This window comes from Ambystoma mexicanum, chromosome 14, assembly GCF_040938575.1.
Source record: "Ambystoma mexicanum isolate Mex_15411 chromosome 14, UKY_AmexF1_1, whole genome shotgun sequence".
Taxonomy (NCBI): Eukaryota; Metazoa; Chordata; class Amphibia; order Caudata; family Ambystomatidae; genus Ambystoma; species Ambystoma mexicanum.
This window is the reverse complement of record NC_090940.1, coordinates 99,482,899-99,506,705: the sequence shown is the minus strand read 5'-3', so window position 1 is coordinate 99,506,705 and position 23,807 is coordinate 99,482,899. Positions and strand designations below refer to the sequence as shown.

Genomic DNA, 23,807 nt, shown 5'->3' with positions numbered 1-23,807 from the left:
TACTATAGTATGGGTGTATATATTTAGTATTTTTTGGCCCCGTCCTCAAGATCCTCCCCAATTTTTGTATTTTAGGTATATCCTTTCTGGTGATGTGAAAATCGACCCATTATACGCAGTGTTGAAGCAGTCTGCAACATATATTACAGAAGTTTTCCCCTGAAGAATGTTCGCCCGTTTGAGGCTTTGGAAGAACAGAAACATGTTGCGAATCATTTTTACAACACATGCAGAATGTTTATTGTTTTAATTACATGTCTTTTATGTTTGTGTAATCACATTATGAGTTTTTAGACGATAAGTCTAGGTATAGTTTAATTGTTCCACTGTGTTCTTATCTTTTTGGGTCTATTTAGGTTTTCATTTTGAATTCATATTGTTCTAAATAAATGTATACTATATTTTTGATACTTTACAGCTTACAGCCTATTTTATATAGACTTCGTTTGCCGGACAATCAGGGATTTTCATTTTGGATTGAAGGGTCTAGATAAATTATTTGTTGTCTAATTGTATCTCCTTTATAGAAACAGAGTCTAGTACCAGACTTGTCGCGGCCAATCTGGCGCAATTAGGATCATTGGACAATTCTGTTCCTTCAGTCTGCGCAGTACCCTCGCAATGAGGGAAAGGGGGGGAGGGGGAGAGGCATAGAGGAATCTTCCTGTCCAAGCCACTGAGAACGTGTCTCCCAGTGATTGATATTCCGGGTACCACGAGGCAAACCTTCGGCACTTCTTGTTGTTCTTGTCCTTGGTAGCAAAGATGTCGATCTGCGGTGGGCCCAACAAGGCAAAAATCTGTTGGATTTCCTTTTCGTCCAGCTCCCACTTATGAGATGTGTATTCTCTGCTTAGCTTGTCTGCTAGGACATTGTCCACTCCCGGAAGATGCTCTGCTTTGATCTGCACCCTGTGGTGCAAGGCCCATGCCCATAGCCTTTGGGCTTCTTGCGACAGGACCTCTGACCTCGTGCGTCCCTGCTTGTTTGTGTAATGCATGGAGGTCGTGCTGTCTGTCTTGACCATAAGCACCTTTCCAGCAACCACCGGCAGGAAGGCCTTCAGCGCCCACTTTATGGCCCTGAGCTCTAACACATTGATGTGGAATTGGGACTCTTGCGCCGATCAAGTGCCCTTGGTTTGGAGGTCCGCAAGGTGAGCGCCGCAGCATGATCGTGACACGTCTGTCCTCAGCAGAAGGGTTGATGTCAGTGCTTGAAACGGCATCCCTTGTTGAAGATTCCGCTGAACATTCCACCATCGAAGAGCCTTGTGTAACATCGATGGAATCTGGATGACGTCCTCCCAACATTTGAGAGCTTGTTCCAATTGGTGGTCCAGGGCGTACTGAACCGGTCTTATGCGAAGCCTGCAATTTGGTATGAGGAATATGCACAAGGACATCATGCCCAGAAGGGATGTGTACGAAAGTACCGATGTGGTCTGTTTCTCCAGTAAGCACGAGGTTGAGCATAGAATTGCTGCTACCCTTTCTGCCGATGGTCTCACCCTGGGGATGCTGGTATCGAACTCGGCGCCCAGGAAAAGAGCCGACTTGCTGGGAATGAGGCAGGACTTCTTGCTGTTTATGGAGAAACCTAACCCTTTTAGGAGGTTGATAGTCTTTAAAACTGCTGAGCTAGCCCTTGCGGCAGAACATGCTTTTATCAACCAGTCGTCCAAGTATGGGAAGACTTCCGTTCCTGTCCTACTGAGCTTTGCAGCTACTGGTGCCAAGCATTTTGTGAAAACTCTGTGCCGATTTTAGCCCGAATGGGAGCACTCGGAACTGAAAATGAAGCTCTCCCACCGTGAACCTGAGGAACTGTCTGAGCTGGATGGATCGGTATATGGAAGGACGCGTCCTCCAAGTCTAAAGTTGCCAAGAAGTCGTTCATGGTTTAACCAAGGGAGCACTCGTTCCAATTCTACCATCTTGAATGTTATGCGTTTGATATTTTTGATGAGCGCCCTCAGGTCCAAGATGGGTCTCCATTGACCGTTTTTCTTTCTGATGAGGAAGAAGCGGGAGTAGAAACCCTTTCCCCTCTGGGGGAACGGCACCGGCTCTACCGCTGCTTTCTGGAGCAGTTTTTGAACTTCCGACATGACCCGATTTAACATGTGCACCATGCGCGAAGATGGAGGCAGGGAAGGAGGTTGGTCTAGAAATTCTAAGGTGTGACCCTCTGATCACCTGCAACACTCATTTGTCTGATGTAATTAACTGCCAGTTTTGAAAGAACTGGCTTACCCTTCCCCCTCAACTGGGGTGAGACGTTGAGGGGACGGAATCGGATAGTCAGTTTTGTTTGCCTTGTGACTTCCCCTGGGCGGAGCCACGCCTGCCTCTATGGGAGTATCTGTTGGAGGATTGATACTTGGTACGTACTACCTTGCGCCTTCTGACCATAAGAGGAACGGTTGTACCCTCTGTATTTAAAAGATGAGCCCCTAAAGGGGCGAAAAGAGACAGTCCTTATTCTTGTCCTTTAAAGAACTGATGCCTCGGGCTGTGTCCGATTTCATTTCATTCCCTTCAAGTGGTCATCTATCTTCTTCCCAAAGAGTTCTTGTCCATCAAAGTGCATGTCTAATATCTGCGCTTGGACTTCAGGCCTGAAATTAGTAGTACTGTGCCATGGGCCATCCGTCTGAAGCCTGATTCGGCCACATCAACTGCTGCGTCGATCATATGATCAGAGGTTGCGTCACCATCGGCGATTATTGATCTAGCCTCTTCCTGAAGCTCTGGTGGTAACTGATTAGCCAATTTGGACATGCGTAGCCAAAGTTCACGATCATATCTCGCAGTCATGGCCTTCGCATTACCCGCTCTTATGGCAAGTGATGCCGAAGCCAACACCTTCGTGCCCATGGCTTCTAGCTTACGCCCGTCCATGTCCGGTGGTGCTGACAGCAGCGAAGTGGGATTGGCAAGCTTTTTCCTAGCCGCAACTGTGATAACAGAGTCCGGTTTTTTATGACCTCTCAAGCAAAGCAGTGCAGACTCGGCTGCTTTATAGTTCTTCTCTGGTCTGGACACCAGAGCCGGGGTAGACAAGGGCATAGATAAGATCTTGGATCCGGACTCCCACATGGTGTCGAGGAGAGGAATGGTGGTAATCTTCCTCCTGCGTTTGTCTCTGTGCTCATAAAGCACTGATTTCTTTTCCCCTGATGTAATCTGAATTTTGAACAATTCTGCAGCCTTGCCTATTATGGTGTGGAAAGAAACCAGATCATCCGGAGGTGAAGCCTCTCCTGAAGAATCTCTCCTCCTGGGCTTTTCGACGATGCACTCGTCCCACTCACTGCCTCCGTCAGCCACCTGTGTAATTTCGTCTTCTTCTGGGTCAGAGAATTCTCTATAAGGATCCTCCTGCCAATCCGAGACGGAAATGGAAGACGGCACCATTGTGGGATCCCTATCCAGAGATCGAGGTCTATGCGATGATGGGGGTGATGGAACCCTTGTCGGTGAAGCACTGAGTCCTGCTCCTAGACCTTCGAGGAGGCTCAGGTGATTGTGCCCTCTTCTGAGGTCTACTCCTATGAGGTGAACTTCTTGATGTGCCTGGAGTTGGAGATGTGTCTCTCCGACGGGGTTCCGGTTCTAAAGGATCAGACGGCATGCTCTTTATTTTATTTTACATTTATAAAGCGCTCACACAGCCCGCAGGCATCGAGGCGCTGTTACAGGAATTGTTTGTTTTTCTTAGTTGCGTATTTTTTTTTGTCTTAGTTACGTATTTATAACGCGCTTAAACACCCAGAGGTTTCTAAGCGCGGACCCGGGGATCGAACCTGTTGTTGCTTCGTGTCGTCTTGCTTCCAAGACGCGCACGCTGCCGCTGAGTTCTCCCTTTGACGCCTGTAGAACTCATCCATGATCCTCTGTACGGACAACATCAGTATCGGGAAATGAGAATAGTCGGCCTGTTCCGTAAAGGGGTGCCAAGGGGGACTGTGCTGGTTAGGGGAGGGACAAGGTTGTTCTTCCACCACTTCTGCATCTGAAAATTCCTCTTGGAGAATTACATCAGGAATCTCTGCCATGTCCCCCAAAGGAGAAACTCCATTGGTTCAGCAGCTTCCGCAGTCTCAAGGAAACTGTCCTCAATGACAGGTGTCACCCTGGCGTGAGTGGAAGGCGCCTCAGGCTCCAATTCCTCTGTGTTCGATGGTACTTTCATTGATGAGCGTCCCGGACACGATGGTTCCGTCGACGAACGTGGCTTGGATGGTTTCTCCCCCGTCGACGAGTGTTCCGTCGGCGAATGCGTTTTGGCTGGTCTTCCCGTCGACGAGTGCTTCGTCGACAAATGTTTTTTGGATGGTCGCTCCCCCGTCGACGAGTGTTCCGTCGACGAATGTGTTTTGGCTGGTCTTCCCGTCGACGAGTGCTCCATGGACGAGCGTTTCGCGGAGTGCTTCGTGGACGAATGGCGTGTTTCCTTCGTCGACAACCGATTCCTGGACGATAAATCTGATGACGAGGATCTTGCCGTAGACGATGCCATGTGTAATCGTCATCAATGAGGGTTTCATCTACAGTGTGGCTGACGACGGGCCTTTATCCTTCACATCGCTCGTGGAGGGTTTCCCCATCGACGAATGCCCACCCCCCCCGCTTTTTGCAAACTCCTCCTTACCTTTGGAGGTAGATTTTGCAGATGAATGTGACTTTCTGGCTCGAGGAGTCCAGTGGAGGTAGAAAGGGTATTAACTCCAGCTTCCTCTTACTTTTGGCAATGGGAGAGGAGCTCCTTTCCACTGAAGAGGACCTTCTCTTCGATGTTTGCCTCTCAGATGGAATGCTGGAGTGGACAGGAGCTGTTCTGACAAACTCTTTGTCTCAAGATTGATCCCTGGCTTCCAGGTGTAAAAGAAGTCTTCTGTGCCTGTCCTGAAGAGTCTTGTTGGAAAAATCTTGCAAATATCGCACTTCTGAATGGCATGTGGATACAAGCAGTAAATGCAATGTTCATGAGGGGTCTTCCATGTAGACTAACCTCTTCTTGCACCTTGTGCAGTCCCTGAACAGGGAAGGCTTCTTCTCACCCTGAGATGCAGCCATTCTGAAGAGAAGGTTCACACGTCGATTTTGGGGCCAAAACTCGAGATATTTGTCTCAAAAACCACCTGACACTAAAGCCCCTAAACAGGAGAACAAAGTGGAATATATTTGAAAAATATATTCTACACAAAAAGTAGAAAAAGAATTGCAGAGCTCAGAGAGCTTGAGGATTCCCTAGGTCTGTTAGACTGCAGTGAAAAATCTGAAGATGGCTGCTGGGAGCGGAGCTTAAGCCCTGCCACCTCACTGGTTGGGGCTATAAAGGTCCAAAAGGAGTTGGAGGGACTACACAATGGGATGGCCCATAGGGCATAATGGGCTATGTACATGCATGGCTATGTAGCAATGTGTGTAGATTGGACATTTTTTAATAATTATTTTTATCACCGAGGATTCCCAGTCTGACGATGGGGCATAATCAAGCATCTGAATCTATGGAAGATCCAATGCTGGCGAAATGTGGTGGCCATCTGCCCTGAAGAGGGCTGCTACAGCATTCATTAACCTTGTAAAGGCCCTCGGGCCAAATTGGGCCAAAAGGGAGGACCTTGTATTGGATAGGAAAGCTCATGATCCTGAACCGTAGGAAGGAATGACGGGGCGGCCAAATTGTGACATGCAGGTACGCATCTTTCAGATACAGGGAGCACATCCAGTCCTCCCCACACACTGTCTCCCGCAATGAGTGCTGGAGTAACCATCTTGAACTTTGAGAGGTAGGGAAAGGTTCAAGGATGAACGGTCTAGTACAACTCTCAGGACATCCTGGTTCTTTTCCAGTATGGCGAAGATACAGGAATAGAAGCCCATGCCTCGCTGTGAGGACGGAACTTCCTCCACCGCCTGATTCGCCATGAGCGAGTGGATCTCTGCCAGAAGAGTTGCTATCCCAATCTGTGGGAGAGGGAGGGAGGCGGGGGGCAAGAGGAAAAGTGGCTATCGGCACACGTAAGCCCCAGGAAACCACTGATCGGCTCCATGGGTCTGCGAACCTTGCCTGCCAGGAGTGAATGTGAAGGACAAGCCTGCCCCCACCGGAGAACTGTGCATCTGGATGGAACTGAAACTTTTTCTTTCCTTCTGACGCTGGTGCCTGGGAGGGGGACTGGAAGAACCCATTGTTTGACGATTTATGCTGCTTCTGCTGGTGCTGGCTGGGTGACCTGTCCGGCTGCCTGGAACGGCGCTCCAGAAAACCCCTGAAGCCGCCGAAGGTACAACCTCTGTCAGAGTGTGGGTGACACTGGCTACAGGTCTTGGTGGTAGACTAGTTAGAAATCTGTTACATTTTGTGGATTAATTAAAGCAATTGGTTAGATCAAATTAAAATCAAATTATTTTCGTACTCAGAATTTTGTTAAAACAGATCAAATATATTTACTTCATCATATGGTATCTGGACCATTAAATTATTATACATAATCTGATTTGTAATTAGTTCAAATCATCTCACAAATAATTTCACAAACATTGATAGACAATTTCATACATTGAATATAGTACAGTCTCATGTAACTAGCTCAATCAAGTCAATATTCTGTGATATGTTCAATCTTTGTTTGCTTCTCTAGGCGTTTTGGGGTGTAAAGTTTCCCTTCTTCATGAGTTGTCTATCCAATTCCTTTTTATTTTTATTCAAGTCTACAATGAATAATTAATCATGATTTAGTAACTCTTATTGTGATCAACTCCATTTATCATACATTAATTAGCTGTCATGATTCTTCATCTTACCACCTGTATATATTTCTCTCATGGGAATTCAATCCAACTATTTCTGTTATCCGATCATGGAATTTATCACCTGCACTCTAGACGGCACACCAGAGATATGAGAACGACCATAAGTAAAGTGACTCACTAAGAACCTTTATTTATTTAAATCTCCTCACATTATGACCCACTAAGATACCATTATACTATGGACCAAACTATGCACTGACCACAGATCGATAGACTAATGAGAGACTGCACAATCCACGGATCCTAAGACTTATGAGACCGCTGGGCTACTTAATGGACTCAGTCTGGAATGGTTAAGTCCACATACTTTCTCTAATCCCACAATAATGAGCCTGAGGAGTTGAAGGGTATGACATAACACATGAAAATGTCACATGTGCTAACAGACACCTTTTAAGGTTGATGCCCAAGCACTTTGAGTAAGGGCATAAGTCCTTCCATCAGTGGGCTACTCTGTTTAATATCATCTTGTTATTACAAAGCATGACTATCTGACGAGGTTGACGTGTATTACATTGTTTACATTAGTTACGATAATGCAAACATGAAGTCATCACGCAATCGCATAACAACGTTAATAAATAAAAAGCAGCCATCTAGCCGAAACCGTGTTTTTTGCTGCACCCATCAGCCTTCCCAGAACCCAAAATTCTTTACAACACAGAATCATTGGGAAGGTAAGACTAATAGTATGGAGGATCACAATTCCTTGTGCCAGATTTTTAAATAAGTAGAAGTGTTGCTCAGAAGGACATCTACCATAAAAAGTGGCACATAGCTCCCTATTGTAATCCGTAGGATATGCCCCTGAGGATTACAGGTGCAACTGGAGAGCAAAGAGACCCCCTCCACGAAGCATCCATCTAGGAGGGATTTAGCACACTAAAGACCTTTGGGTTTCCTACTATATTGTCAGGTAAATAAGATATGGAGCCTTTTGATAGTTCTGAATATACAGAAGAGCTGTGACACTAGTACATGGCTAATACAATCTGTGCATTCAACTGAGGGTAGCTAAGACTTTACATTTATACTTTTGATTTTTAGGGAGAAATTTATGTCCAAAGTTCCATGATCGGATAACAGAAATACTTGGATTAAATCCCCATGAGAGAAATATATACAAGTGATTTTAAGATGAAGAATCATGACAAATAATAAATGTATGATAAATGGAGTTGATCACAATAAGAGTTACTAAATCATGATTATCATTGTAGATTTGAATAAAAAGAAATTGGATAGACAACTCCTGAAGAAGGGGAATTTTACACCCATAAACACAGAAGCATTCAAAAGATTGAACATATCACAGAATATTGACTTAATTGAGCTAGTCATAGTTTGTGGACATCTGTTGTCTTATATTCATTAGTACAACCCAGTGTCGGGGTTGGTTTTCTCCCCGGCACCCCATTACCTCTCCAGAAATAATTTAATTTTCTTATCACAATAGGTGTGCACTAGGCGCGTTAGAAGGAACAAGTTACTTACCTGTAACTGTTGTTCTCCAGCATGGGTCTGGCATGGATTCACATGCTCATGAATATTCCCCGTCGTCAGGCTGGGAATCCTCGGTAAAGAAAAAACCAGTATCAGTTTCGTTTCTGATCTGTCTTTCGTAGTAATAACCAATCACTGGTCTCTGCGTCATACTGACCACAGCCAATGACTGCCCTCTACCTAAGCACCGCCTCTGGCAGCCATCTTCAGATTTGGAAGCACGTGAAGTGGCAGTATGACCAAGTGAAGAGCCGCAGAGGGGTAGGCGGGAGGGTTCGCATGTGAATCCATGCCAGACCCATGCTGGAGAACAACAGTTACAGGTAAGTAACTTGTTCCTTCTCCAGCATGGGGTCTGGCATGGATTCACATGCTCATGAATAAAGAATACATAGCAGTACACACATGCACAACCACGGGAGGTGGCAAAGGCTCAACATTAAGCATCACATCAACTCAACATTAAGCATCTTACCTCCTCACCAGGCTCACCTCAGGCGAACAGGTTGCGCAGCACTGCTTGGCCGACCCTGGACTCCTCCCTGGAATCCCGGTCGACGCAGTAGAATTTCGTGAAGGTGTGCGTCGACCTCCACGTAGCAGCCCTGCATATGTCCAGCAGGGGCACACCAGATAGGAACGCCGTGGTAGCTGCGATCGCTCTGGTGGAATGGGCTCTCGGACGGCCAGGCAGCGGTCGGTTTGCCAACCGGTGACAGTACATGATACAGCCGGAGAGCCATCTGGAGATGGAAGCCTTCGAGAGAGCCTTCCCCTGATTGACAGGTCCAAAGTTCACAAAGAGTTGTGACGTCTTCCGAAAACCTTTCGTGCGGTCCACGTAGAACTTCAGCGCTCTAGCTACATCCAGCGAGTGCAAAGTCCTCTCAGCCGGCGACGAAGGCGACGGGAAGAACACAGGTAACACCAAGGGTTCGTTGAGATGAAAGTCCGACGGTACCTTGGGCATGAAGGAGGGGTGCGTCCTGAGCACTACCCTCGTGTCGTGGAAAGTCAAGTACGGTGCCTTGCAGGAAAGGGCCTGGATCTCTCCCACTCGTCGTGCGGAGGTGATGGCCACGAGAAAAGCTGTTTTCCACGATAGAAACTTCAACGGGGCCGAGTGCAGAGGCTCGAACGGAGGTCCCATGAGTTTGGTCAGTACCACGTTGAGCTCCCACGCCGGGGCCGGAGCCTTCACCGGCGGGAACGATCTGAACAGTCCCTTCATGAACTCTTTCACCAGACGATGAGACCACAAGGACGTCCTGCCCGTGGTTCTGGTGTATCGGGAGATCGCAGCAAGATGAATCTTGATGGACGCGTGTGCCAGACCAGCTTTGGCCAGCGTCAGCAGGTACGGCAGCACTTGGGGAGCCGTAATCCGTAGAGGGTTAATCTTCTGTGCGTGGCACCAGACAGAGAACCTCTTCCATTTGTGTCCGTAGCATTTAAGAGTCGAGGACGCCCTGGCCTTTGCAAGAACCTCTCTGCAGTCGGCCGGTATGTCGTATCCTCCAAACTCTAGCGCTGCAGGAGCCAGGCCTGCAAGTTCAGCGACTTCGGGTCGTGGTGGAGGATGGCGCCTCCTTCCCTGGAGAGTAGATCCGCGTCCGCCGGCAGCTTGATTGGCGGGGACGCCGACAAGTCCAGAAGGTCCGGGAACCATATCTGCCTCGGCCACGCAGGTGCGACGAGGATCATCCTGCACCGTGACCTCTTGAGCTGGTTGACGAGCCGGATTAGCAGAGGCAAGGGAGGGAACGCGTAGAGGAACAGGCCCTCCCAGGGGAACGAGAAAGCATCGCCCATGCTCCTCGTCTGGGGAAACCTGCTGGCGAACCTCCGGCACTTGGTGTTCGTCGCCGTCGCGAACAGGTCGATCTGGGGTGTGCCCCACCGTCGGAAGAGGCGATCCACCAGATCCTGCCGTAGTTCCCACTCGTGGCACGAGCGCAGCTCCCTGCTGAGTGAGTCGGCGATGGTGTTTTTTATCCCTGCCAGATGAAACGGCACCAGAAGAATCCCTTGGGCGACGGCCCAATGCCACAGGTCCTGCGCCTCCTTGGACAGCGCTGGGGACCTGGTTCCGCCCTGTTTCCTGATGTAAAACATGGTGGTGGTGTTGTCGGTGAAGATCCTCACCACCTTGCCCTTGAGGGACGGAAGGAAGGACCTGAGGGCCCAAAACACTGCACGGAGCTCCAGGACGTTGATATGCAGGGACTTCTCCGTCGGGAGCCAGAGTCCCCTTGCGTGCAGATTTTCGGTGTGCGCTCCCCACCCTTCTAGGGAGGCATCCGTGGTCACAGTCACCTGGTGGGCTGGGGTCTGGAAGTCCATGCCCGCCGTCAGATGCGCGCGGGTGCCCCACCACCGTATCGCTCGTCGGAAACTCTCGTCGAGTTTGATCCTTTCCTCGAAGCTGCCCGTCGTCTGGATCCAGCGCGCATCCAGGAACTCTTGCAACGGGCGCATCCGGAGCCTGCACATGGGAATGAGGTAGATGCAGGAAGACATCATCCCGAGGAGGGACTTGATGGACCTCACCTTGGCCGCGTCGGCCACCAACATCCGTTGCACCTTGCCCAAGATGGTCCTGGTCCTCTCCTCCGACGGGGAGGCCAGAAGGGACACTGTGTCGAGCCTCGCTCCCAGAAACAGTGCGACTTGCGCGGGCACCAGGTGGGATTTGGCGTAGTTCACGGAGAATCCCAGGTCCGTGAGGAGTTGGACGGTCCTTGCCGTGTGGACCACGGCGAGCTCCCTCGTCTTGGCGCGGATGAGCCAGTCGTCCAGGTAGGGGTAGACGTGAATCCCCTCGCGGCGCAGCTGCGCCGCCACCGGTGCGAGGCACTTGGTGAAAACCCTGGGTGCCGACCGCAGTCCGAAGGGAAGGGCTTTGAACTGGTAATGACGCCCTTGGACCACGAATCTGAGGAATTTTCGGTGCCCCTTTAGGATGGGAATGTGGAAGTAGGCATCCTCCAAATCCAACGACGATAGGAAGTCTCCTTCCTCCAGCTGACCCAGGACGTGCTGGAGGGTGACCATCCGGAACTTCTGCGCCTTGATGAATTTGTTCAGGCGTCGCAGGTCCAGGATGGGGCGCCATCCTCCCGTCTTCTTCTTCACGAGGAAGTAACGCGAGTAGACTCCGGAGCCCCGAAGCCTCTTTGGGACGAGTTCGATGGCGCCCTTCCTGAGCATCGCCTTCACCTCCAGGAGAAGTTGAGGGACGTGAAGTTCTTTCCTGGCCACGGGGGGGACGCGCGGGCACCTTCTTTGAAACTCGAGCGCGTGGCCCCGGGCCAGGGCGTCCAGCACCCAACGGTCGGTGGAGATGGACTCCCACACGCTGACGAAGCCCGCCAGCCGGCCTCCCACCGGGGTGCTTCGGTGGGGGCCCGACCCCACGGCCGGTTCAATCCTGCTTGGACGCGGCCTTGCCGCCTTGGCCCCCTTGGCGACGACGGCGGGGGCCGCCAGACTTGCCTCGTCCTCTGTAGGCCTCTTGCGACGACGAGCGGGCCGCTTGACGGTAGGAAGCGAAACCGCCGCCGGAACCTTTGGAGGCGCCCTTGCCTCCGCCGCTCCGAAAGGGCGTCCGCCGTTGCTGCAGCACTCCAAGGGCCCGGGCCGTCTCCGTATCCGCCTTGATGGCCTGAAGGGAATCGTCCACTGTCTTCCCAAACAGGTTGTTCCCGTCGAAGGGCATGTCCAGGACCCTGTTCTGGACGTCCTGCCGAAAGTCCGTAGCCTTGAGCCATCCGCGCCGTCGAAGGCAAACGCCGTTGCCCATCTGGCGGAACCCAGTGTCGGCGATGTCCGTCGCCACGGTGATGGCGTGGTCCGAGGCCACCTCACCTTCCTGCAGGATCTCAAGGGCCTCCGCCCTCTTGTCGTCCGGCAGAAAATCCAGCAGGGGAGCTATCTTGTACCAGAGTTCCCTGTCGTAGCGGGCCACGATAGCCAAGGCGTTGGCCGCTTTAATCGTCGTCGCCGCCGACGAGATGACTCTGCGTCCCATGGCATCCAATTTCTTTCCCTCGCCGTCCGGCGGGGAAGTCGACGTGGAGGCCGCACCCCCCCCCGCTTTCTTCCTGGCTGCCGCGGAGACGACGGAGTCCGGGGTAGGCTGCGCCCGGAGGCATAGGGGGGCCGAGTCCGGGACCCGGTACTTTTTCTCGTACCGGTCTCTTTTCGCTGGCGTCGTGGAAGGGTTCTTGAGGAGGGAAAGGCCCTCATCCCAAATGTCGTCCAACAGAGGCACTGCGAGGACCGTCTTCCTCTTGGTCTCGCGCCGTTGGTAAAGGAAGCCTTCCTTTTTCTTCTCCTCAGGGCAGAGTTGGAAAAGCTCGGATGCCCTGGCGATCATTGAGTGGAACGATCCAATCTCGTCGGGCGGAGAAGCCCTGGGGGGAGGCGACGACGGAAAATCCTCGTCGTATGCCTCGTCGTCCGTACCCGTCGCTGCCGTGTCAGTCCCCGTATCATCCCCTCGGGTGGACGGGGAGGAGGGCTGGATGGGGCGCGATGGTTGAAAAGGAGGCGGTGGATGGATCCTTCTTTTCTTGGTAGGGGGAACACCAGAAGGTCCCGGTTCTGGATCCCCCGACGGGAGAGGTTCCTCCGTCGGTAACGGTAGTCTCGTCCTTATCTCGGAGCATAAGGACTGTATAGCCAACAAAATGGCCGCTGAGTTGTCCTGCGGCGCTGGCAGAGGGGAATCCGACGGGCGAGCAGGGGCCCCGTCGGTATCCTCGACGATGTCGTCGTCGTCACCTGCGTCGGGGCCCATTCCGACGGGCTGGTCTTGTTCCACGCCTAGGCCGTGGCTTAAGACCTCGATCAGTTCCTCTTCTGAGGTTGAGGCCGAATCTCCGACGACGCCCTGCCCCCCCTTCTTCCCCACGGAGGGTTTCACGGGGGTCCTATCGATGGGCACGAAAGAAGACTCCCTCCGAGGAGGCAGGGAGATTCTGGGCCCCGAGGCCGCCACCACTGGTGCAGCCTCCACAGGCTGGGCCAGGGCCGCCGCGACCGTTTCGATAGAGGGCTTGGTCGAATGGATCAAGGCCTTCACCACCTTAGGTGCGCTCACCGCCTTATCCTTGAGGGAGGGGGCACTGCCACGCTCCTCCTCTGCCTTAGAGCTCGACCGGGGTCTCTCCAGGAGCTTCGCCGGGTGCTCGGCCTTCCTCTTACCCGACCCAGAGCGTTGGCTCGTGGTTGATGGTGCCGGGGAGGGTGCGCCCTGCCTGGCGCCCGTAGAGCCCGACCGTTCGGCGCTCCCGGTGCCAGCGGACTCGCGGTGCTTGGCCTTATGTTGGGCCCCCGTCGCCGGGGCGCCCTCAAAGGTCTTAGAAGACCGCTCAGATTTCTTCTTCTTCTCGCCAGACGGGCTCTTACCCTCCAGCCAGCTGGCGAGACGTTGATGGCGGTCCTTCATGGTCCGTTCCGACATGTTGCCGCAAAACGCACAGTCCTTCTCCACGTGCGTCTTGTCCCCATGAAGGCAGTAAAGGCAGAAAGAGTGTTCGTCCTCCTTGAAGACGTTCTGCAGCTGGCATCCAGGGCAGGCCCTGAACAGCTTTCCGGGCGTCGAGCTTCCCTTCTCCTGGGCCATCTCCGAGACCGGGCCTGAGAAGCTTCTGGAGTCCTCCGAAGTGTAGCTCGACGAAATCTTCACCCTTGAGGGGCACAGATGAATCCGACACGGGTCCCCGTTGATCGGATGTAGGATCGGTGGAGCTTGAGGCTCTTTTGACCGAAAGAATCGAAGTTTTTGTGAAAAAGCGCGAAAAAATAGCACTAACGCTCGAGAGCAATAGCACGAGGATCCCAACACATGAACGTGCGGTAAAAATCTGAAGATGGCTGCCAGAGGCGGTGCTTAGGTAGAGGGCAGTCATTGGCTGTGGTCAGTATGACGCAGAGACCAGTGATTGGTTATTACTACGAAAGACAGATCAGAAACGAAACTGATACTGGTTTTTTCTTTACCGAGGATTCCCAGCCTGACGACGGGGAATATTCATGAGCATGTGAATCCATGCCAGACCCCATGCTGGAGAACATAGACTAGTGTGAATTGACAGGGATTTAGCTGTTTTGGAGCGGTTTTTCTTTTTGTCCAGCTCCTTGTCCATTGTTGAATGAAACAAGACGCCCCTAAACCCCGAAAAGCAGGTCAAGGATGCGCTCCTGCACATCAGGATTAAACTTAGTCGCCTTAAGCCAAGCTGTCCTCATGTTGGTGGCAACACAAATAGCCCTGCCTGCGGAGTCTGCGTGTGCCACCGTCGACTCCATGATATCCTGGGACACTATCTTCGCCTCTGCCAGATCAGCCTTTAATCTTGCCGGACTGTCTGTCGGCAGCTCAGGGAGGAAGTCCGCCATCTTCTGCCAAAGGTTATGTTTAACTGCTACGGGGGTGGAGCGTAGCACTGGAGTAGATCTTCCCATATGCCTCCAGGAGCTTTTCTTTCTTTCCTAGGAGGGCTGATTTAGGGGCAGATGTGGAGGCTTAGAAAACAGCAGCCATCACAATAACTGAGGAAATGTGGCTGCGGGTGCACGGACCGAACAAGCGCATCTCCCTCTGCCTTGGCATCCAGGCGCTTATTGGTAGGTTGTGTGGAGTGAAGCTTGACCCAGCCTTTCTTGGCTAAAGCTTTGACATCCTTCTGAAAAGGTATGCCGGTTCTTGTGGTTGATCTGATGGCTAGAACCTCTGGCAATACCCCCGCCTCCAGTTGTTCAACCTGCAGCTGTGGGATACCCAGATGCTCTGCGACGCCTGCCAGCCTCTCATGGAAGGTCCTAGCTGAGGAGGAAGTGTCCTGGTCCTCATCATCGTCCATGTCTCCCGCTGTGTCCTGCAGGTGAGGTACTGCTGATGGAGTGGTGCAGGGAGCTGTGGTGCGCTGACGGGCAGTGCCGTCGGTTGAGGCAGGGCGGAGCTGCCGTGATTAAATGCACCTTGGATGGTGCGGGAACCTGGGCCCGCAAGAGTACTGGGGAGTGACAGGAGGTTGAGGCAATACAGGAGGGTGCATGTCTTGAATGACCCCCCCCCCCCCCGAGTATGGTGCTCAGAGTGAGAAGACCTTTTCAAAGAACCCACCCTCGCACACTGGAGAGGAGTCCACTTGTGTGGGAGCAGGTCCTTGGCCCTGCACCTTTGCTGGAATCGCCCCTGTGTGGAGGCCGTTGGGTAAGAGGTCGACCAGGTAACTGGTGAAAGTAGAATAGGCGGCGCCCCCTCGGGATCAGGCCCGGTATCAGCAGAGCCCCTCAGGGAGGTCCCTGTTATAAGAGCTCTGCGACCCCTCAGCAGTGGGACCGCAAGGGTCCATGGACCCCCTCAGACGGTAGCTCCTCGAGCCTCGGTCCCCTTGCTGGTCTTAGGACCTGGAAGGCCCCTCCCATTTGGATGCTTCCCAGGGAAGGTGTCACGCTTGCGAGCGCAGAGGAGAAAAGGACACCTACCTTTGGCCTGCTGGCCTTCCTCCTGAAGTGCTCTTTGAGGGTCTCCAGTGATCTCGAGAACTCCCTCCACCTAGCCAAGCAGTTCTTCAAAGAACACGGGGGAGTGTGTCGCACGCCGAGCAGCCGTGATCTGGACCAAGGCACCTGAGGCAGAGCGCCTGTGGATCAGACATGGGAAAGGAACCCTCTCAGGCCGGACACCTGCTGAATCCCACCACAGTCGACATGTCTGTGAGAGTAGCGTGGCACCAGAGGACAGAGAACGTTAAACTCTGAAGAACTGCCTATGGACAAAAAGAGAAACCTATCCTGGGGAAATGCGCATGAAACTACAAGGCTTACACACAGCAGCGCCGGTGAAATCAGTCCACTCTCGTCGAAGTGGAAAAGAGGACTGAGGAGTGGTGCCGGTGGGAGGAGTTGGTGGAGCGCATGCTCCCAGGGCCATGACCCGCACGCATCTAAATTTGAAGGGGGAAGACAATTTTTCGGGTTAAAAAAGTTCTGTTTCCTGTCCCTAGCGAGGTATGCCCATACAGTATGGAGGAAAAGGAACGGGACGTAGGAGTACTATACTACGCATGTACACATTCAACCTGATGCTTGGACCATCCACATTTATCAACACAAATGTGAGATTATTGCTGATAAGAACTGTCAAATATGCTAAATTCAACTGATGGCGGTCACCTTAAACACAAAACTCCCCTTTACACAGCAGATTAAATTTGTGTTAAACAAGCATCAATTTCCAGCTTTAGATCTCGCTGCTCTTTCACACCTCACACTGCATGGAGTTACCTAAAGCCCTTAGTGATGCCACACCAGAAGTATTGTAATTTTCGACACTGGGCTCCCCTGGAACCAGGTGAAATGGGACCATATAAAACTGGTCTTTTAGACACTAGATTGGCTCCCAGTTTAATCCGGAACTGTACTCCATTCTCTGTACCATGTGCACGCCCCTTTAGTGCACAGGCCGAGGCTTTTTCCAGAAAATGGCCTTTCATCCCAACCTCCTAGGGCTAATCTGATCCACCAATAGGTGTCCAAGAGACTTACACAAGTCTTGGTCCAATCAAAGAGGAGACCGTATCTCATCAGTGCTTCAGAAAAACTCTTGAAAATTAAAGTGTCAACACTGGCCTTTGACAGAAACTATTGACTGAATATTGCTAGGAGGGTACCATTCCCAGCACCCCTTGTTGGATCCTTGCTTCTATCACGCATCTTGCAGTATGAAACTATTGAATTACGTAGAGCTAAGTGGCTAGAAAGTGACATGTAGCACTTTACAACTCAATCAAAAGGGAGGCACGCTTCCAAAGAGGTACATTTATTGATTCACCAGGCTCACTGTTCAGCCGTCATAACTTGCTCTCGCATAAACAACACACCTGGCACCAATCTCTTTTAGAATACTGGAAGAACACCTTATATACCTCACCGTCTACATTTTTCTTCCAGTCTTAGCCTCAGAGCCTCCTCATGTGAGCCACCATGTTCACCGACTCAACATGTGTTCTTACTTTGTCTCTCCTGCAAGGAACTTGCCAATCCTGCCGCAGTCTCTACCTCTCCTGTCCCCTCCCAGGCCCTCTGTGCGGCACTGGATTTTCACTTCATCTCTAAATCTCAGGACATCCTGACCTCTCTCACCTCTTAACCGCTCCCTCCCCCCACTGCCTGCTCCCCCCCTGGCCTTTCTGCAGCCACCCCTCCTCCCTCCTTCTCTGCCTTTCCCCTATTCTCCACAGACAAGGTTTCTAGACAAGTCCGATCTATGAAAGTCTCGTCGAAACAGGTTCACCCTGTTCCCCCAAAACTATCAAGGACCACATCGATTCCCTGGCTCCTGCCCTGACTGATTTCTGCAATCACTCCTTCGCCACTGGAGTCTTCCCATTCCCCCTGAAGCACTCCCTTTTGCACCCCCTTTTCAAGAAACCCTCTGCTGACCCCTCTGGCTAACTATCGCCCAATTTTCATCCCTCCCTTCCTGGGCAAGCTCCTGGAGAACCTGGCCATCTCCCAGCTTAATCTCCACACTGAATCTGTTGGTTGCCTTCATGACCATCGGTCTGGCTTCAGAGCTGCCAGAAGCAAGGAAACTGCTCTCCTGAACATCTGTGAAGACCTGCTCTCCAACCTTGACTCTAACACCCCTTGCGTCCTCATCCTGCTTGATCTCTCTTCTGCCTTTAATACTGTCAACCATGCCATCCTGCTAAACCGTCTCAGTGATAACCTGGGTATCACTGGTCAGGCTCTTGTGGCTGACTTATTTCCTCTCCGACCGACCGTCCCAGGTCCAACTTGGGTCCTTCGTCTCTGATATCTTTTTCTCTACCTGTGGTGTCCCCCAAGGGTCTAACCTCTTTCCTGGCTTTTCAACCAATACCTGGAACTCCTGGCCCACTGCATCGCCACTCTCTGCCCCCACTTCTAGTTCTATGCGGATGACACCAGCTCATCTTCAGGTTACCCTTGGCCTCCTCCTCTACTTTCCTCATCTCTGTCTGTCTGCTATCCAGCAGTGGTGTGCCGACAATAACCTCTGCCTTAATGCCAGTAAGACTGAGATTCTCCTCATCGGCACACCCGCTCCCTCCTTTCCTGTAGCTCTCTGGCCGGCCTCCCTTGGCACTCTTCCGGATCCCACCTGCAAGGCTAAAAACTTTGGGGTCATCTTCGACTGTACACTCTTTCTCTCCCCACATCTCCGACGTCTCTAAGAAGTCACACTACCAGCTGCACCTCCTCAGGGGTATTCACTCTCCTTCCCCCAGAAGCTCACTGTCTACAGAGCTCCGGTTCTCTCTAGGCTGGACTATTGCAACAGCCTCTTTCTTAATCTGCCTGCTTCTACTCTGAGCACTCTGCAACTTATCCAGAACAGGACTGTGAGTCTTATCTTTGTCCTCAAGCCCAGGGATGGTATCTCTCCAGGACCGAAATCTCTGCACTGGCTCCCAGTGGCTGTGAGTATTAAGTTCAAAACCCCCTGCATCGTCTACAAGGCCTTCTGGGGCCGGGGGCCTCAATACCTTCAACTCTCTTTTCCTAAATACCTTCCTTCTCAAGCTCTTCGCTCATCTACCTCGAACTCCCTCAGGGTCAGTCACTTCTCCAAGCAATGAGTTGGTGGTAGATCCCTTTCCTCAGCTGGGGCTTCTCTCTGGAACAGCCTCCCTGAAACGAGGAGAATCATCTTCGGTTCCAGAAGCACCTCAAAACCTTTCTCTTTGCTTCTGCTTTCTCTCCCTTGCTGACCTCCTGGCTGACACAAACTGCACTGGTAACCTGGCCACACTCTAATCTCGGGCCCAGGTCCCCTCCCCCACCAGTCGCACTCCTGCACTGCCTTCCTGGCCACCCCCGCACTTGGGGACTGTTTTTGTATCCCTACAGTCCAACTACCAGCTCTTGACACCTGTTGTCTGGCTTCACCCTTGCACTTGCCACCTGCTGGCCTTAACTGTACTGTTATTTATTTATATCCCTATCATCTCCCCTCCCCCCCCCTCGCACTTCTCCTCCTTCCCCTTCCCATGCACTTGTGCGATCTGAATGACACTTGGCCTAGTAGGATCGTTGTTTGTTTTACCTCTGTTCCCCTTCCCTTGCCCCGTCGCGCCTTGAAACACTTGTGTACAGGCGCGTTATAAATATCACATCTCCAGTTCATCCGCCACAGTCTCGCATTCACATTTAGCCTTTCTAAGCAGGCCTTGGAGGGCAAAGCCACTATACAACCAATCAAATGGACTCAGTAGGACCATATAGTGATTGGCCCGACTAAAAACACCAGTTACTATAGATAAATAAGTCACAGACTAACTGGCAAGAGCAGATCATTTACCACAGCAACAATAGTGTGGGAAACTAAAATCCCACGTTCCCAAAAATCCATTGTACTAAAAGGTAACCCTCTGATATGATTCAATGTGTTGACAAGAAACAGCTAATCAGTCAAGTTGTAGACAATTTAAAAGCCTGGCAACATGTGGACAAATATCCACCCCTTGTATTATGTGGGCTTCATGCCATAGCTGAAATCTGAATGTGTTTTTTCTCCATAATTAAACCTACATAGGACAAGCTGAATTTTCTTCTTTAAACTAGCAGAGCCTGTTGTGGGTGCAGGTCCAACTCCTCAAGTAACAAATGTTTGCACAAGAATGAAGACCTGTAGCCAGAAAGGAATGAGTAGCCAAATCTTACTCATTTATATTTTGGCTCTTTTAACCCAAGCATGCTGATGAAATACGATTATAAAATACACAATTATCTCATAATATTAGTGCTGTGGACAAATGATAGTGTCTTGAAACTCAGCTTACTGTTCGTTGAACAAACACTTTTAAAATTACATATTTAATAAGGCTACAGTAAGAATTTTAACACCATTATGGAAATGGTGAACTTTGTAGGGGCATCATCTGACTATATCTGGCAGAAAAAACTGCGACCTAAAACAAGTGCAAATATATGGTCGGCCAATGGGAGAATTATTCAGTACTGTCTAAGTGGCAAAATCAACATTTTCTAATGGGCTCAGGGTAGAAATACAAACCTCCAGTCTTTTGATGATGTCCTTAATGTCTTCTGTGTTGTTGTTGAAACTCCGGACAAAAACAGACTCCCCTCGTTCATAGAATATTTTGATGGTGGTGTCACTAATAGTCCATCCAATCACATCTCTGCTGGAGCAATTGAACACCACAGTCTTCGTGTCCTGCTCTATAAGAGCCACAATTTCATTGGAAATGCCCAGGAGGCACTCCATTTCAACAGCACTGCTGTAGTCCTCCACGTGAACATTCCACATGACGGCACCACAGCTGAAGAGTTCTGCTCCTGGATAAGGTTTCATCTTCTCTTTCTTTTTGGATGCCAGTGAGATGAAGGGAAACTTGCCCGAAGGGTCAATAGGAGTGCTGGTAACATTCTTTTCTGCCAGATCTTTCAAGTACTCCTGTCGGGTCCTTGTGGCCATGGCACGGAACTTCTCAGATTTGTGAGCAGCGTTCTCAGCATTAATGACCTTGGCTAAGAGGAAGTCCCTGAAAACAGAGGATTTAGGGAAAGTGACACCTTTTGGAATGGGTGGACCGAAGGAAGGTACATCTCTTGATCTTGTCACAGCAACACTAGAAAAACAAACAAAAATGAGAAACCAGTGGCAATTTCATTTTTACAATCTATTTAAATACATTTAAGTGAAATTCATATTTACTTGTTTGGCACAAACAGGGAATGCAATACTTCTGTGAGGAGACAGAAATGAAACGCAGACACAAATTAGACATGGTTTTGGCTAAAGACTTTTATTTGAAAGAAAAGGGTGGGGGGGGAATGCCTCGCTGATCCTGCTCCAGAGGAGTTTCCCTACCTGAAATCAAAACTAAGGATCTGTCAGTGTCAGAATGTCCAAAACAAAAACGTTCTGTGTCCAAAGTGCTATTCTGAGCCTCACATTCTAAACAAATGAATTCTAAGGTGAAAAGACTAATGTCTTTGGCCTGGAGTGCTTTAGAAATGTGCTTTAGAAATAGTCAAACAGGTAACATGTATAACTATGTATTTCAAGGATAGGGATCCTCATTCCAGAGGGTGTTTTCCTTCCCCCTGGATTCTTCTTCACAGACTTGTGTGTTCACAATTAACAGTCCTGGTGTTTGTCTCTATTGAACAACCAAAGTTAACCACACAACCTTTGTCTTTCTCTTGTCGGGATACCTGGTGTACTCTCCTGCCAAGTTTTAATTCCTTATTCTCTGGATTCACAGAGCCCTTTTGGGCTGGTCCAGACATATCCTTCTGAGGACCTTTTTAAATTCTGTATCCTACTCAGCTTGTCCTTGCCCGATCTCCTATTGTACCAGGACTTCCTTCACACTAACATTGACTGCCTGGTATAGTCTCCTGTCAGGGATTCTTATAACCAAACACTTGGAACTGCCTTGTATACTCTCCTCCAGGCTTTCCTGTTAACACACACATGAGACTACTCGATGTACTCTTCTGCCAGGGCTTCTCACTGTTCAATTCTTGCAGACTTGTTAGTCCTGTGTGTAGCCTGCTTGATATTCTGGCGAGTATTTCATATACATATACTGCCTGCATTGGCAAATTCCAGAGTGTCGCCTTCCTGGATCACTTTCCCTTTTTGTAACATTTTCTTTCACCCTCTCTCGGGTTTCACAATATGCTCCTTTTCTCCTTCTCTCTCGATTCTGTTTTACCCAATTATATGAATTTGTTGTGGCCGCCACTACGCCCGGTCTCCCATCTCTGTGCCTGGATTGACTCACCGGCTCTGGAAGGCATTCCGCGTTCATGCTGTGGCCAGCCGGTGACAGTCTCTTGGCATTTTCTCTCTTGCAACCTTTTTCCCTACGCGTTCCTGCTCCTCGCTGCTTCAGCTGGGCTTGTCTGCTTCTTAAGGAATTCAGGTAGGTAAAACGCTGCCTCCCTTCACCTGCAAAGATACCGAAGTCATCCGATGACCTCTGACGTTCCTGCAGCATGTCATCTGCTTGGAGCAGCTTTCCCTTCCTCTCATCGAGCCGCTTTGCTCAGTCGAGCTTCTTTTAGCCAGTTGTCTTCCCGGGTCGCACAGAGCCCCAGCTCTCTCCCGCTAGCAGTCAGACTTAACTTTCTGCTTCTGTGGTTTAAATGTCTCGGGCACAGGTGCACTCTCCCAGTGACTAAAGCACTGCTTGTGCTCGTGGCTTCCGTTGCTCTGCATTACTTGGAATTGCTCTGGAATAGTAATTTCCTTTGGAATGAGAATGCCCCCCCAAAATGCTCACTTGTTGGTGAAACTGGCTTTCAAACTTGTTGCATTTCATGTTCGTAGCTGTACCCAAAGGTCGATCGCCGGCCGTCCCCACTAGAAGAGGCAGCAAACTTGGCTTCAGTTAAGTTCCGAATTGTGGCCTGACCAGGGTTCCCTGCTGAGAGAATCCGCAATCTTATTGTGGATCCCTGGCAGATGGAAGGGAATCCTGAACATGTTGTGCAGGAGTGCCCATTTCCACAGTGCATGCGTAGACATCTGAGAGCGGGTCCCACCCTGCTTGCGGATATAGAACATGTTGTGGTGTTGTATGTGAAGATGCAAACTACCTTGTCATACAGTTGCGGCCTGAAGGATTTCAGGGCCCAGAATATCAACTCTCAGGCATTGAGGTGTAGGGCTTTTTCTTCTAGTAGACAAAGACCTCTAGCGTGAAATGCTCCTATGTGGGCTCCCAAACCTCTTAAGGAGGCATCCGTGATCACTGTGATTTGATGTGCCCGAAGACGAAAGGGTGCTCTCTGAGTGAGTGCGCACTGATGGCAACACCATTAGAGAGCTCGGGGGGAAAGATGGCATGAGGCAAAGCTAGTCTTCCCAGGACACATCTGTTGCCACCGGGCGTCTAGAAAGTGATCTCATCTGGAGTCTGCAGTGAAGGATTTACCAGATGAAAGAGGACATCCTCCCCAGGAGGGACTTTAGGGAGCAGACGGATGCGATCCGCAGCCTTGACATTTGCTGGACCTTGTTCAGTATAGTCTTCACTCTCCTCTGAAGGCGTGGAGAAACACGCGAGAGTGTTGAGACGTGAGCCCAAGAATTGCATGTATTGGGCAGGATGCAAGCATGGCTTTGCAAAGTTCACAGAGAACCTCAAGGATGTCAGACACTATGATATCCTTGGTGTGTCGCATTGCCAGTTTTGGAGATCCAGCGTGCACCAACCAGTCGGCTAGGTATGGGTAAACGGGGATGTCTGAATGACTGAGGTGGGTTGTCATTGGAGCTAGGCACTTTGTGAAGACTGTTGAGGCAGATTTCAACCCGAAAGGCAGGGCTTTCAACTGATAGTATTTGCCCTTGACCAGAAATCAGAGGAAACGCCTGTGTCTCAGATGAATGGGGATGTGAAATTAAGCATCTTCCAAGTCGAGTGATGTGAGGAAATGCCCTT

At 50.6% G+C, this 23,807-nt stretch overlaps 1 protein-coding gene across 4 annotated transcripts in view; it reads right to left on the bottom strand.

Annotated features, from left to right (window-relative positions):
* The window catches only part of SIPA1L1 (signal induced proliferation associated 1 like 1), a 1,823,374-nt gene that overhangs the window by 897,251 nt on the left and 902,316 nt on the right, over nt 1–23,807 (bottom strand). For all 4 annotated transcript variants that reach the window (XM_069638601.1, XM_069638604.1, XM_069638602.1 and 1 more), the window contains exon 9: nt 20,402–20,978. In XM_069638601.1, the coding sequence (XP_069494702.1) occupies nt 20,402–20,978 (577 nt within the window). The remainder of the gene's footprint in view (nt 1–20,401; nt 20,979–23,807) is intronic.